The 15,804-nt window shown below is 37.0% G+C and overlaps 1 protein-coding gene across 2 annotated transcripts; it reads left to right on the plus strand.

Moving 5' to 3' along the window:
* The first annotated feature begins 651 nt into the window (after positions 1-651).
* skap2 (src kinase associated phosphoprotein 2) lies at positions 652-15,433 on the plus strand. 2 transcript variants are annotated; one of them, XM_053494836.1, is made up of 13 exons: positions 652-770; positions 1,225-1,330; positions 1,450-1,475; positions 3,401-3,502; positions 5,142-5,222; positions 5,333-5,416; positions 6,054-6,178; positions 6,269-6,332; positions 6,414-6,530; positions 6,771-6,845; positions 9,081-9,196; positions 14,868-14,970; positions 15,081-15,433. In XM_053494836.1, exons 1-12 carry the CDS (start codon positions 731-733, stop codon positions 14,958-14,960), a joined length of 1,029 nt encoding a protein of 342 aa, XP_053350811.1. In that variant the 5' UTR covers positions 652-730; the 3' UTR covers positions 14,961-14,970; positions 15,081-15,433. The 2 variants fall into 2 exon arrangements, with proteins under 2 accessions (XP_053350811.1, XP_053350812.1); XM_053494837.1 differs by having other exon boundaries at positions 15,161-15,433.
* Positions 15,434-15,804: the final 371 nt, after the last annotated feature.

A 15,804-nucleotide genomic window follows, 5' to 3' on the forward strand; every position in this document is an offset into this window, starting at 1 on the left:
AATAATAATAATAATAATAATAATAATAATATGTAACAATGTATTACCGTGGTGGTCATGATTTATCTATAGGGTCACCAAAAATCACCGACATCAAAGAAAAGCAGTATTTCCTTTTAAATATTGATCCTCATATATCATGACTTATCTTTACATTTACATTTACGCATTTGGCAGACGCTCTTATCCAGAGCGACTTACAAAAAGTGCTTTAAAGTTTACATCATTGGATACATACTTACACTGGGTTAACTAGGTTAATAACTAAGTGCCATTAGTCCAGCACAACTGGGAAACATATTTACACATTTACATAGTGATGAACAGATGAATGGTACAACAGAAATAAACGCGCGCAGTAGGTCCACACGAAAAAGTATGTTCTTGACAGCTTTTTTTATTTTATTTTATTTTTACCACCCACACTTTACACCCCCTTTGTATGGCTACTTCCGTCTTCCTCAATCATATAACTTTAAAACTTCCGTGTTTCGAAGGCTACTGCGGCCGGAGGTCTTATATTCATTATCCTACCCGTATTCCTATAACTGCCGGCCGCCTGTAACAGGATTGGCTAGAATTTCACGCATGCGATCAGATCAAGCCTAGAGACTAACCCGTGAGTACGCTCAAACAGCCAATGGCAGGGCAGGAGGTGGGGTTTTTCTCAATACGGGTGAAAAAACTAAAACTAACGCTGACCGGAGAGTGAAGAGCGCCCGATGCCAGAATGAAGTCCCTACCGGAGGATTTATCCACACTTGTCTCAGGTAGCTGATTGTCTTAATGAACAACACCAACACTTACAAATATGGTCATATTTCAAATCCTATAATATCCAGGCGGAACAGAAATATCACAAAAACATTTGGCTCTAGTTTATTAGCTGCGTTTTTTTTTTTTAACAGAAAAGAGGAAGTTGCTGGGTATGTGCAAGAATACCGATAGAACACGAGCCAGTGAATGAAATTCCATAAACGCACGAAATTGGCTAGTGTATATTTTACAACGTCGTTCTTCTGAACTCTTATTGAAGTTATATATTCACTAATAAGTTAAATGCTTTTGTGTTATCGTTTATTTCGCTCTGAGAGTGTATTGGGTCAACCTCCACAGACCGACGTAGAACTGCGTCAGTTACTGCTCTTTATATCCAGCTAATTTAATGACAAATATGTATGTAAAGTATATCTATAAATAAATACTGTGAATCTAAATTTTCAGATTTGGAGGTGTTTCTGATTGACATTCTGAAAGGGGAAAATCTGAGCAAGAAGGCAAAGGAAAAAAGAGATGCTTTTATTAAGAGGATAAAAGATGTCAAAGCCAGGTATGAAAGAATGGACATGATGTATGACAATGCTGTATGTATTGTGGCTGTCTGTAAAGAATTCCTTCACATCTTTTTGCACTGTAATCATTACATAACAAAATGTCTTTTTTTTTCAGTTACCCTCAGGATTTCAAGGAAAAACGTAAGTGTTAGGTTGTGTGTTTTTGTTCTTGACAGCTGGAGAAGGGTCACATTCACACAGGGAAGTTTGCACTGAGCACATTGCTTCAGCTTCTTTCTGACACACAGAGCACTAAATATACTACATATGCTGACTTTTTAGCTGAACAGAGGAAGCTGGATGCACTGGTTTTATGCTCACGAAACACTTAACAGAACAACCATGGCACTTGAAATATATATTAGAATAACTTTGCATATTCCAGTATAAAAATTAAAAAAAGATTTCTCTCTCTCTCTCTCTCTCTCTCTCTCTCTCTATATATATATATATATATATATATATATATATATATACACGTGTGTGTGTGTGTGTGTATATATATATATATATATATATATATATATACATATACACACACACACACACACACTTACACCCAGTATATATGCAATATATATATATATATATATATATATACTGTATATACACACACACACAGTAACAGTCAATAGTTTGGATGCAAGTTTTACTTTCCACATTGTAGAATAATACAGGAGCTTTCAAATCAATGAAATAACACATATGGCATTAGGTAATAAAAAACAAACAGTCAGTTGTTATTTTAAGACCTGAAAATAAGCTATTTTGAAATAGTTCTTGCAAGAACAGTATTGTGTCAAGTGCATTTGTAAAACCCATCATGGTGAAACTGCCTCTCACGAAGAACACCCCAGGGAAACCAAGACCAAAAACATACCTGCAGAGGAGAAGTTAATTTAGAGTTACCAGCCTCTAAAATTACCAATTAACAGCACCTCAGATTAGAGCCATTATGAAGGCGTTACAGAGTGTAAGTACCAGACTTATCTGTACATCAACTGTTCATAGCAGATTATTGCATATTTTGGATGCCCTAAGTATTGTTTTACAATGTAGAAAGAAATAGAATTCAGGAAACACCATGTTAAAAGGTGTGTCCAAACCTTTAAAATGTGCATATTGTTTAGTGTGTGTGTATAAGTACAGTATATACAGGTGCATCTCAATAAATTAGAATATAATCAAAAAGTTGATTATATTACTATTACCTGTAAGTCATAATTATTAAAATAAAAAGAAATAAACACTTAATTAACAAAAAAATAAAATTAACACTAAAACTATATCAGTCTTTGTGTAATGAATCTATATAATGAGTTTCACTTTTTGAATTAAATTACTGTAATAAATTAATTTTTCAATAAAATTCTAAATCATTGAAATGCACATGTAAATACATACCTAATGACTGTTTATCTTTATTTATAGCTGATAACTATAAATTTATATAACTCATATAAGGATGGTACAAATATATTTGTAGACAATGAAGTTAGACAATAAAGTTTTTTTTTAATATAAAACAAAATACATATACATACATATACACATACAAATTATAATGTGTGTGTGTATGTTCATACATACACTATTTGTCCTTTTTTTTTTGCATTTTGTTTTATTTGTAGGTCTGTAGATTGTTCAATATAAGTATATGACAAAGACCACAAGCAGTTCGCCATTATGCCATTTGCACATATTTCCCTAAACAGGACATCAATGTCCTAAAATATTCTTTATTGTAAAGGCATGAAAAGGCTGGGGTAACAGGTGCACTATTCAGTCTCATTTTCCATTTGGCTATCCAAAATTCATGCAAAGTAACGTGTCTTTTGTGTGTCCATGTGTTTTGGTTGATTGCTATTCTCCATGCAGTACCAGTTTAAGAAAATTAGTACTGTGTACCTTTCAGGCATGACAGTGAAATCCTGAAAACAATAATGTAACTTTATCTACATATTACTAATGTAATTTCAATAAAGAGACATTAGTTTGCTGATATCCATTTCCTCCAGTCTGGGTCGATGATGTGGCAAATGAGTGATGAAAACTTTGTCATGTAGGAGAAGAAGAGGGGGATGAAGTTGAGGATGCAGACAGTAACAATGATGGCAGTTCTCTGCACTCTGAGCGCACCGATCGGGATGAGGAGTCAGCATATGATGGTAGGTTTAAGTCTGGTAAAAACTGTATTGCAAAACTGTTACTCAAACACTCCCTTTAAGCACGTTTCTTTGAATGAGGCTGTTGTAAGCAGCAGACAAAATTTAGGTGCACAGATTACACCGCCGGATTGGAATTGTTGTGTTGTTTACCAACAATAAATGGTTCACCAATGTAAAACTAAAGACATAAGCTGTGTTTTATTCAATATGTCCCAAACCACCCATATTACCATGATGCTTAATCATCTCCACTACCTGCTCGTATTTAAATGTTTCTTTGTCTTTTTTAGAAATTAGTGTAGCTCAGTACATGAGTTGAAGCGACTGTTTGAATGGTTGCTGTAGCCTAGCAACAGGCCCAGGAATGACTAAAAAGAACAGGCAGCAGAGACTAAGCGTTCCTTTGTCTTTGCACAAATGCTTTATGACATGGATCTTAGACAATGCCGCCCACAGCCAATGTCATTTCAGACTACCGTTTTCATTGAGCAAAGCTAAGAACGTCCTATTGGATAAAGCTGTACCAAAGAGACCCTGTAAATCTTCCTTATTTCAAATCGTGGTGCATTTCTTATCTCATGTGACACACACAAGCTCTTTCAGCACTGCAGATAGATATTAGTATGTGTAAGCGTGTGATTTCCCTGTGTCTATTTTAAGTATGCATGTTTGTCTGCTTGTCTGAATGTTGTGGGGATGTGTGTAAGTGTTGTGTGAGTTTTTATTGCCTTGAAACATGGGGTGTTTTATGGGCGCGTTTGCCCCCTGATAGCACAGCTGTTCCTCCACCCAGGAGAAAGTGCTCCAAGCCAACACTGCTTTTCAGGAATGAGATTAAGCAACAAACTTTGTGGCTAGAACTAGGGGTGGTTTATTTTCACTTGGTTTCATTTCAATCATGGCATGGTGTCTTTTTTTATGATAATTAAGATATTTAGTGAATATTAATAAAAGTTTTTTGCCAAATAAAAAGGACCAGAACTGACAAGAGTAGACACATAGTCTGTGACAGGAAGATGCCTTTCATTTTTTTTTCATTGTAGAATACAGTTTACGTTTCTATATGCTAGCTTTGATGTGCAATAGATACAGCTATGGTAAGATTATCACAGAATTTTGCTCAAACATATCACCTCTAACTCTATAACCGAAGATCTGAAAATAATAATGGGATTCGTTGGAAAAATTAAACATGGATTTACATTTGAAAATAATAGTATACAGTACTTATTCAGGAGGCTGTTGTCTTATTCACTGTCTGCATTGTGTATTTCCATGCCTCTTTGTCAACACTAGTGATTGTGGTAAGGGATTTTTGACTTGAAGGAGGTCATTCATTCATCAGGACTCCCACTCTCATTCAGCCATGCAAATAGTGGAATATAAACAAATGGGTTAGGTGGGTTGTTCAGCTTTGCAATGCAAACAAGTGCTGTATATGCGGTGCATTCTAGTGATCCTTGGATTGTAGTGTGTAGCTCTATGTAAACCAGTATACATGATTCAGTAACTATATTTTTTATTTTATTATCCATATACAAAGCCTAATAACAACAGCATGACTTTGCCTGGTTCAGTGGTAAAGCCTGTGAGGCTAGTATAAACTGTATTCAAACCCTTGTATTCTGGTTTTCTGTAGGAGTTCAGCAGGCCCCTCCAGTAGCAGCTCAAGATCTCCAAGCTGTGTTCAAAAGTGGTTATCTGGAAAAACGAAGAAAAGGTGGGAAGCCCTTGATTCATTCTAAACAGATGTATTTCAGGCCGTTTGCGTTTGTTTTTGTAATGTTTTTGTTTGTTTACCATAACCTGTAAACATGTGTCTTTTGGCAGATCACAGCTTCTTTGGCACAGAATGGCAAAAAAGATGGTGTGCTTTAAGCATCCACACGTTCTATTATTATGGCAATGAAAAAGGTATATTAATTTCTATTCCTGATGTGTTTATGTATATTTTAGTTGGTAAACCACTGTGAATTTCTTTAATTCTTAACTGCTGGATTGTTTTGTTTTGAGATGCATATAAATATATATATCTCAGAGAAGTCATAAGTTTTCCTGCTCTGCACACCAACCATGACGTTTGTCACCCGGAACACGAGTACAGTTTAAATAAGCAGGGCCACATTTCACAACCCTCGTTCTGTGCAAAAATATATCACAAAGTGCAACTGAGATTCATCTGAAGATTTTGCGGTGCCACTGAGGTAAATCGAGTTGGTGTCTTTCAATGGTCTGTTTTATCTAGGACAAATTGGACTAAATTTTTTTTTTCCTCACCGGAACTAGCCGCGTGGCTATTTCCAGGCAAAGAAAAGAACCGAAAATTAAACCGAAAATTTAGGTTGTGATATTTGATGCAGATTACTTGCATTGTACTTCCATTCCATGTGACAAACTTCACGGTTGTTGCTCAGACCAGGAATATTTATGACATTCAAGACCTATGGTAATGTACTTATATGCATGTCAATTTTGATTTAAGTCAGACATGAAAAAATAAAAACCTTCCCATTAATCAAAAAAGTGTCATAATTGTGATCAATCTCAACAGATAAACAGCAGAAGGGAGAGTTTAATATCACCGGTTATGCTGTTAAAATGAACAATAATTTGCGCAAAGATTCCAAGAAAGACTGCTGCTTTGAAATATCTGCTCCTGACAAACGTGTTTACCAGGTAAGTTTTTACTAGCAATGGCTCTGTTAAATGGAATTCTCTAAAAGCTACGCTTTGAGACTATTTTTACTTCAATGTTTCTCTTTTTAGTTCTGTGCTTCCTCACAAAGAGAAGCAGAAGAATGGGTGGAGCAGATTAGCTTTGTAATAAAAGGTGGCGTTTTTTTTTCCTGTTTTTTTTGGGTGTTTGCTATCGAAGTACATTGTAAACAAAAACTTCTGTACTTATACACAGACATGGAAGGCATCATTCCTTTGGAGGAGGAGCAGGATACCTATGATGACTGCTTACCTTTAACTGCAGCATCCATGCCTGAACCCATTGATGATGATATCTATGAGGAGCTTCCTGGTTTGGCATTTTAGTTTGATATAAACTATAAAAATAAATTCCATTTTAAGATTTTATATTAAATACTTTTTGAATACACTCTGGGGGTTGGCATGTAGAATACAAATAACTATACAAAAACATAAATCCTCTTGGTATTTTTCTAATGCAAAGTGGAAAGCTTTAGGGGGCAAATCTTAGTCTTTTCAATTATACTATTTATTTCATTTAATTTTCCATACTTACCTTTTTCTCTCTCAGAGGATGAGGTGCCTCAAAATAAAAAACCAGCACCGGAGCCAGTCAGCAAACCCCCAGTAGCAGTTCCAGTGACAGGTAATTGCACTGAGGCCACCAGGCCTCTCTATACTCTTTCAGCCTTGTAAATCTTTACTTCTCTGCTGACTCTGTGCTGACCAGCAGAAGAGTCCTGGCCTCTGCCTTCTCTTCTGTGATTCTGGGTTTTTTAATACAACGATTCATTAAAAGGTAGTACAAGATAGTGGGAGGAGTAGATGGATGAGTGCTTGTTCTGCAAAAGAGGGACTGAACCTAGGAAATGTTTAGGGGGAATGTGAAAAAAAACAAACAATAAGAATCAAAATAGATAAATGAATAAATGGCTACAAGAAACAGAATCAATAGTGGAAAACAAAAAAGGCATTTTATGTTTAACCAGATGCTTATTAGTTCTTTAAACACATCTCCCTCTCACTTCACCCCCCCCCCCATTTTTTTTTCCTTTTTTTAATTTACATACAGGTATGCTTCATTTGCATTTACATTTACAATTTCATGTACTGATTTGGCAGACACTGTTCTCCAAAATAATTTGCAAGTAATGTAATTTACAGTGCAACAATGTAGTTGTTAAAGAAGCTGGATACATCAAAATTGCTGTAAGTTTTCACCTACCTAGCATAGATAATAACAGAATGCAAAATGTGATAGAAGAATTTAAATGTTCTCAGTTATACATAAGATATTCCGATGTCCTAGTCATGTTAACGCCAGTCAGACTCTTAATGACATTTACTTTATAATTTACTTTATAATTGAAACACATTGAATTGTTTTAGTTTTTCGAAATTAACCTTAAGTTTTAGGTGGCTCTTTTAACAAAATGAGTCCAAACACACAGATTATTATTTTTTTTTAATCTACACAAAAATAGTTGTGGGGAATGATTAATATTTTGAAATGGTTGTCTAAGTCACATCAGCAGATGTTAGAGAAGTCCACATGACCAAAACCTATGAATTAGATCTGAAAAATAGTATGCCTGGAGAATGGTCCTAGAATCTCTACAAACGTTTCTGATGCTTTCAGACATTAAAGAAAATGTAATCTCCGCATTGTCAGTTTACTAATCATAAAATCATATTGATAAACTTGAAAGCTGTTTTGATTTCACAGTGTTACCTAAAAACACTGTGTAGCTCTTCCGAGCACCATGTTGTGCTGTGGGATTTGATTTGTTGTGTGTGGTTTATGAAGGGTTTTGTGTCCCTGCTTGAGTGTGATGTGTGCCCTGGTGAGTTTTGGCCACTGGGCATGATTTGGTAGGCACTGGCAGGAAGTGGAGCGGACAGGCTGCCAGCGGCGCTGTGGCCCTCCCCAGCCCTCTGCTCTCAGCTCACAGCACAGGAAGTCCTGCTGACAAGAGCCATGGCTCAGGCAGGATCTCATGACAGATGCTAAGGAAAAGGGGCCAGCAGTAGAAACAAGCATGGTGTGGGTAAAAGAAAAGCTATAGCCTGTAAACCATTTATGTTGAACTCACATTAATCAGTTGAATATGGCTTAGAATGTGACAGCAAGATGCAAGCGTTAAAACTTGGGGGTCAATTCAGAAATCAATACATAGTTTTAATATTATTATAACCAATCCATTAAGTCACTAATGTGTACATGAATACTCTATGTTTCAAAACACAAAATAAAGAAAGTGGACTTCCTTGACATAATCTGATGTGACAGGAAATGCTGCACTCTTGTTACTGAATGAGCTGTGATGTCTTATTATAGAGGTGTTACATATTTGCTAATTGGGAAATAATTACTAACATTTAGGTTCTTTCCCAAATTTCTCAAAAAAGTTTGAGTAGATGACCTAATATCTCTGCCAAATGTTATTCTACACTTGGGAATCATCTGCCTGGCCCACTTTACAGGCAAAGTGTTTTCTTACTGCAGGCACATCAGCTAATTATTATGCCTTATATGAGTTAGATCAGGTGCGTCAGCAGCAGGGAGAAGTTCTAGCTGTGCGGAGTAACAATTCCCCAGGACAAAAATTAAGAGCCTTGTTTTGAACTTTTTTGGGATATTTTTGCTCTCTGCTGCCCACTGCTGGTCTCTTAATAAAGTGGTGGAAAATAGAAAAAACTATGCAGCTGCACATATCATTCTTCAGTTGGTAGGGTCTATAGAAGTAAACTGAGCAAAATTAGAATTCCTAAAAAATGTACTTGACCATGTAATTGTATTAAAACGAATAGTTGGAATTAGATCTTATGTTTATTATACTCTTTAAAAAATATATATATATTTTTTTTTCTCCCCATACAGCAGTAAATAAGAGCACAGACTACCAGAACTACTTTCAGGGTTTGTGGGACTGCAATGGAGACCAACCTGATGAATTAACTTTCAAGAGAGGAGATGCCATCTACATCCTCAGTAAGGTATGAGAACAGCATGGAATGAACTGGAGGCTTTAAATGTTAAATTACAGATTCAAAACACCACAAAATACTTCCTGATGTAGTTTCGTAGTGTACTAATAGCTAATATATTTGCAAATACAGGATTTAGTAAGTAGTAATGTCTGTGCAGCATTTGATGATGTGATGATAGCAAGTGTTAACAGGCCAACAGTCGTCTTGTCAGTGGCAGTGGTGTACTCTGGACGTTAAACTGAGATGAACCTTCTTATAGAGTGAAGTGATGGGATTAGTCTTGTCACTCAGGAAACTGTTTTAGTGATTTTGGCCTGGAGCGTCGTGCGACCTGGCAGCCTGTAGCATTCTGCCACCTTCACTTCTTCCTTATCCACAACAGCATGTGTGTGTTTGTGTGAGTCCTTCTGGGAGGCTTGATGCCATGTTTGGTTAGGTCTGCCATCCGCTTACCGTCAGCATGGCTCTGTCACTCCTTGTAACTGTGTATGCCTTTAATGCCAGTTTGTGTTCTGTGGAAGCTCTGAATCCAACTCTAGATTTGCTCCAGGTGCGTTGGAGAATAAGTTCCTGTACCTGTCAACTGGGATGTGCAGGCCAGCTGTGATGAGCCAAGCTTTGAAGTTTGTACCTAAGAGCATTAGCTAAATAAACCAGCAGATTAATTTAAGACAGAGTTGGATTTTTTTTGTTTTTGGACACATCTTACTACTGGCTTAAAAGCTTGGGCTGAATTTTTGCATTATAAAGTATGTATTTTACTTATGAGAAGGCCTGGTTATTGTTACACTAGCCGTTTTGTCTCCTGGGAACACATTAAATAAAAGTAACAACTTGGACTGATATGTTTTCTCCAAGGTCACATGAGTTATTTACATCAGTTCTCTGGTTTTCTCCCACTAATCATTGGTTACACTAAATTATTGGTGCCCTGTGATAGACTGATTACAGGTAATTCCTCCTACCTTTCACTCAGTGTTACAGGGATAGACTCTGGATCCATTGTAACCCTGTCTAGGATAATTTACTTTTTGAAGATTAATGAAACCATCTGACCTTACAGCACTGCCCGATTGGCCCATAGGGATGGAAGAAGACATTACTTCTAGACTAGTTTCTGTTCTGCAGATAGGTGGTGGAGTGACCTTCCTCTAGATATCCGTACAGCCGGGTCAATGGCAATCTTTAAGCGACCAAAGACCTTTCTGTTGCTAAAGTATTTGGGTTAAACCCCCCCCCCCCCATTCTGGATTAGAACGTCTTCCAAATGCCATAAATGTAAATGAAGGAACAAACTTGGACTAATACCTAATTTATTGTCTTTAAGCAATAGATGAAAAAATGTATTGTGAACTGTTGAATGTTTTATTTACATCGTAAAACCTAGCAAAGTTAAATGGCACACATCACCCATCACCATACGAGATAATGTGCCATCAAGTGTCACAATTCTAGAAACGTCAGCCGAATCAGGGGCAACACTGTGTATTTTCTAGAACAAGTCTGCCACCTGGTGGTTGTAAATGGTAATTAACTGTTTTATCAAAATGAGAAAGTTCAGAAATAAATGTAGTAATTTTCGTTTTTTTAAACACATCAATGTTTTATTTTATGCAAAAGGCGTATAGCTTATTAGAATTTTGTAATTGTAACGTAGTCTGAATTTAGTAATATTAATGTAGTCTGAATTTAGTAATATTAACGTAGTCTGAATACTTTTTATTAACGTAGTCTGAATTCTTTTTATTAACGTAGTCTGAATACTTTAAAAAAAAATTTGTAGTAAACCATTATATAATAACACAAACTTTAATTTACCAGCTAAGAGTGTGTTTTGTTGGTACTGGTTTTATTTCACTGTCTGTTTGTGCTTGTTGCTTTGGCTCTTTGTACTGAAGCCCCTTCCCCCTCTTTTCCAGCCGCAGTGGCCATAAAGCTGGTTGGGTTTTAGTGTCCAGCTGCGGCTTATGGCCAATTCAGTGCAGTCTGGAAAGCAGACTAGTGGGGCTATTAGTGTCCAGGCTCCTTCCCCTTGGCCATGCAGCAGCTGCAGGACTTCCCCTGCCCCCTTCCCCACTATTGCCCAGGCAAGACCCAAAGCCACTCTTAAAGGGTATTGACCATCAGACCAGGGGGAGGTGTCAGGGCCCTAAATCACTCTCTCTCTCTCCCTCCCTCTCTCGCTCTCAAGATTCAAAGATTTAAGATTCAAAAGTGCTTTATTGGCATGACAAATATTTACATTAGTATTGCCAAAGCTTAGAGTTAAGGCACAAAATAATAAGTAGATATTAAAAAACAAACAAAAATAAAATAGAATAGTGTAGAAAGAGTAATAATAAATAAATGTATATAAATGTGTATTTCTCTCTCTCTCTCTCTCTCTCACACACACACCCAAAGCTATCTCATTCAAAGCTAGAGTAAATTTGATGACATATTGCACAGTATGTCTCTATAAAGTACATTTTAACAGTAATCATTTTAAAGCCATTTGTTATATGAACATTTTATGTACATAAATGAATATAAATTAAATAGTAAGATTATACATGCCAACTTTGGATTAGCTTTATATTTAAACTCTTCATCTGTGGAAATTGTTCTGCGAATCTTCATCTTATCACCAGGACATTGTGCCTTGTCCAGTTCTTGACCCTTATATAGGGTTTGCTGAGCAGCTGTAAATCTCCATCTGCAATATGAATCTTAAGCATTTTTGTTCATTATATTTTTCTAATTCTACTTATGTATGCATGCACACACCGTGCATTAGCTAATGAGGTTCCATCCATACTTAAATCACTTGGTACTATGCATTAGATATTAACCACATACCCATATGAATTAAGCAAATCATGTGGTCCAGGCTCATGCATGTTCCATGAGCTGCAAAACAATTGAGTTACTCCATATATAAACCATAGTCCCCTGTAGTTACTACTAAAAATAACAAATGATCTTCATCAAACATCTTTGTGTGTGTGTGTTTGCACTGCATCTGTGTGCATTTGTCTGAAGTTGTTTTGTTTCAGAGTGTGAGGTCTTTTCCTTTTGCTGTTCCACATGTCACACATGCCTGCTAATCTGAGTGTGGCCATTCCTGCACACACAAACGGTGTCAGACACCATGCAAACCTTGATCAGTGGTTTGGCCTATGGCACCAGGTGATACCCCTGCCAATGAAAGGATGACAGCAGGAAGCATACTTTTCACATGGTGCATGTTTACGTCCTCAGCTGACTCACACAACCTAAATCTGGCCAATACAATTTCCTTTTGGGATTATTCATCTATTGATCTGTCTATTTATTTAATCTAAAATTAGATTAGGACATGCTTCAGATATGATCTACTCACTCACTCATCTTCTATACCGCTTCATCCTGTATTCAGGGTCACGGGGACCTAGGACCTATCCCAGGAGACTTAGGGCACAAGGGAGGGTACACCCTGGACAGTGTGCCAATCCATTGCAGGGAACACACGCTCGCACACTACGGGCAATTTAGGAACGCCAATTAAAATAACCTGCATGTCTTTGGACTGTGGGAGGAAACCAGAGTACCCGGAGAGAACCCACCAAGCACGGGGAGAACATGCAAACTCCATGCACACAGAGCCTGGCTGGGAATTGAACCTGGACCCTGGAGGTGCAAGGGGACAGTGCTAACCACTACCCCAGCATGCCGCCATAGATATGATTTTAATATCTCAAAAAATAACTATAAAAAGCAGCTTATTAGGTATTGTTCTTACTTGTTATTTGGTGCTATTTTAAAACTCCCTTTTCGTACTCATAAAAAAGCAGAACATGGGTCAAGACTGTATCGGGCCACCGTCTGGCTCTCCATTACGGTTTATATCTGTGGAAGCTGTCAGCATCAGCATTAAGTTGGCTGGAATTTTATAGGTCGATATGTGCACATATGCACTAAGAGCTTGGATATCTAGAAGCAGACATTTTACATCTGCCTCTACTGCACACCCGGAATCACTTAAGTTCCTGCGGGTCAAGTGGAGGACCACTAAAAGTTCATATTTAACTTGTGCACTGCTATGATGCAAACCACATCTCTTGCTTTATTCCACGTGGAGAGACGTTGTCTCCTGCAATGAGCTAGTGAAAGAGGAAGGATGAATGGAGGGTATCTGGTCTGCTCTGTAGAGATCAAAGCCTGGTGTGTCAGAGAAAAGAGTGGCTATAAAAGTCACTCCACACTATGAAGAATCAGCTGCTGTATGATTAAGTACTCTAGATAGAGATGTTTGAGGCCAGACCAGTTTTGGCTCTTGTAAGGCTAGATTTTTCAGTTTAATCCTGGTTATGGACATTCTGTTACTGCTTATTCTGATTTAACAACCTTAAACAGTCAACACGGAAGGGGAGAAGACATATTTGTGCTTCCAACAAATACAAGATTTTGTTTTTAGTAAAGCTAAAATAGTTTTCAATTTTTGGAAAGTTTTTAAGAATTCACTGACCTTTTATAATTCAAAGAATTTAATTTCTTATTTTTTGGAAAATGGGCCACAGAAAAAAAGTCAGTCCTACCCACCATGTTATTTTCCATTATCCTCTATTATTAAAAATTCAAGGATTTCAAAGCAAAGTTTATCTAAATATCTTTTTAACCTGTTAACTAGCTTTCTTTCTCTAAAACATTTCATTTTTAAGCGGCTTTCTTTCCATTTACATAACCTGCTGGCAGAGAACAAACATGAGCTGTCCTGTTTTGAGCATGGTTATTTTCTGCTATGGGAAACCTCAACCACCCCATATTCCCTGTTGTGGCTCACCCTTGCCTGTTGAAAATGTACGAGTGCCTATGACCTGACTATGTCTGTTATATAGTTGATTATAATCTGTCCTCAGTGTTGTGTTATTTTCTGTTAAGGATATGCAAATGTCTGCTGTGTCACAAATGAATTAGCCTCTGGTGCCCTCCTTACCTCATGACCATTTAAACATAATATAACCTTCTCTGGGCATTGACTACATTGGCTGCAAAGTCCCCGACAGTCTGTATTTAATCCAATTGATACTGAGCAGCAGCCCAAAGATTCATGTCCGAGCCTTCATACAGAGGTCAGGCTATTAGGCTTTAGTAGTTAGGCAGAGCTGTTCCTTCATTCCTCTTCCCTTAGATCCTCTGCTTCATCTAATGCTATTCCATTTCTTTTCCAGCGTAGAACATTTCTGACATCTTTTTTTTCTGCCTCACTGTTCTTTGTCAGGTAGCAATGCATTTGTCAAAAAATGGGGGCTGAGGATGTCAACTCACAATCTGTTTTACCAGCATCCATGTTGTTATTGTTGAAGTTTTTCCTTAAATCCTGAAATGATCTAAAATGTATTCTCATGCTGTTAGTGATTAATCTCTAAGAATTCTGTGACTAACATAAGTCACAAGTGTGTTTTAAGTTGCTTTTGGAAAAATGGAGCTGGGATATTCGGGTGACAAGAAAAGACAGAGATTTGATGGGTACAAAGCTGTGAACTCTGAAAAGTGACAGCTACATACCTTCTGCTTACCTTCTGACTGCTTTAGGGTTTGCCCTTGTCTTGTGTCACAGCACTGACGGTTGCAACTTAATGAAGATGTGGAAACTGGATTTAGTCAGATGAAGTGATTGGAATTATTTTTGTGTGTGTGTGTGTGTTCTCTCCTTTAGGAGTATGATACTTTTGGTTGGTGGGTTGGGGAGATGAAAGGTATCATTGGCATAGTGCCTAAAAGCTACCTGACAGAGCTTTACATTCTGTAATGGCCTTCAAGTAAGTATATGACAAGAGGACTTATGTTAGTCACAGCATTTCTTCCTTTGTCCTTTGATAGAGATAACATACACCATTGTGCATTGTAACTTTCTTTGTCTTATTTATAGGAGCATTGGAAATGTATTTAATCATGCCTCCAGGAGTTAATGGATTTTGTATTAATTCCAAGACATCTTTTTCTCGCCAGGCAGCTGGATTGTCTTTATTTCTGTCAGTGCAAAGTTTACTGCTACCAGACATATATGTTTAAAATATGATACAATTGTTTGCTTAAAGTTGTTGCTCTATAAGTTAATTCAATGTACTGTATAATAAGGAGAAAAAGACAAAGAAAAAAAAGATTATCTTGGATTGATGAATCATGTTTGTGTTATTTTTGTTACAAATTTGGTTTATTTCATTTAAAATGTTTCATTTTTATGCAAAAATGAGCTATAAAAATAAAGCTTATAAAATATTAAAAGTATGTTTCTTTAATCTGTGATTTATTTTTCTTTGATGTAGCTATTTGAGATCAGATCAGAGAGCAGTAATGGATTCGAGTTCCAGCCACCAGGTGGCAGGAGTGGCTTAGGTTTTGGGATCTCGTGTCTAAGTGAGGTTTTCTATTTCCTATGCATGAAATCAAAACCATCTTAACATTCCCTGGCAGTGTTTGGCCTGCTAACATTAACACACAAGAAAGAAAGGATTTGACCTTTTATGCTCAAATATACAAACAAATCAAAAAGCAGTTATTTAGCTGAGGGATTTATTGTCTCCTGTTTGTCATATTGGATTGTATCTTCATGGTTCATGCGCACTACTGCATTGACATCCATAGAACGTCTG

Source organism: Clarias gariepinus, chromosome 4, assembly GCF_024256425.1.
Source record: "Clarias gariepinus isolate MV-2021 ecotype Netherlands chromosome 4, CGAR_prim_01v2, whole genome shotgun sequence".
In the NCBI taxonomy this organism is placed as follows: Eukaryota; Metazoa; Chordata; class Actinopteri; order Siluriformes; family Clariidae; genus Clarias; species Clarias gariepinus.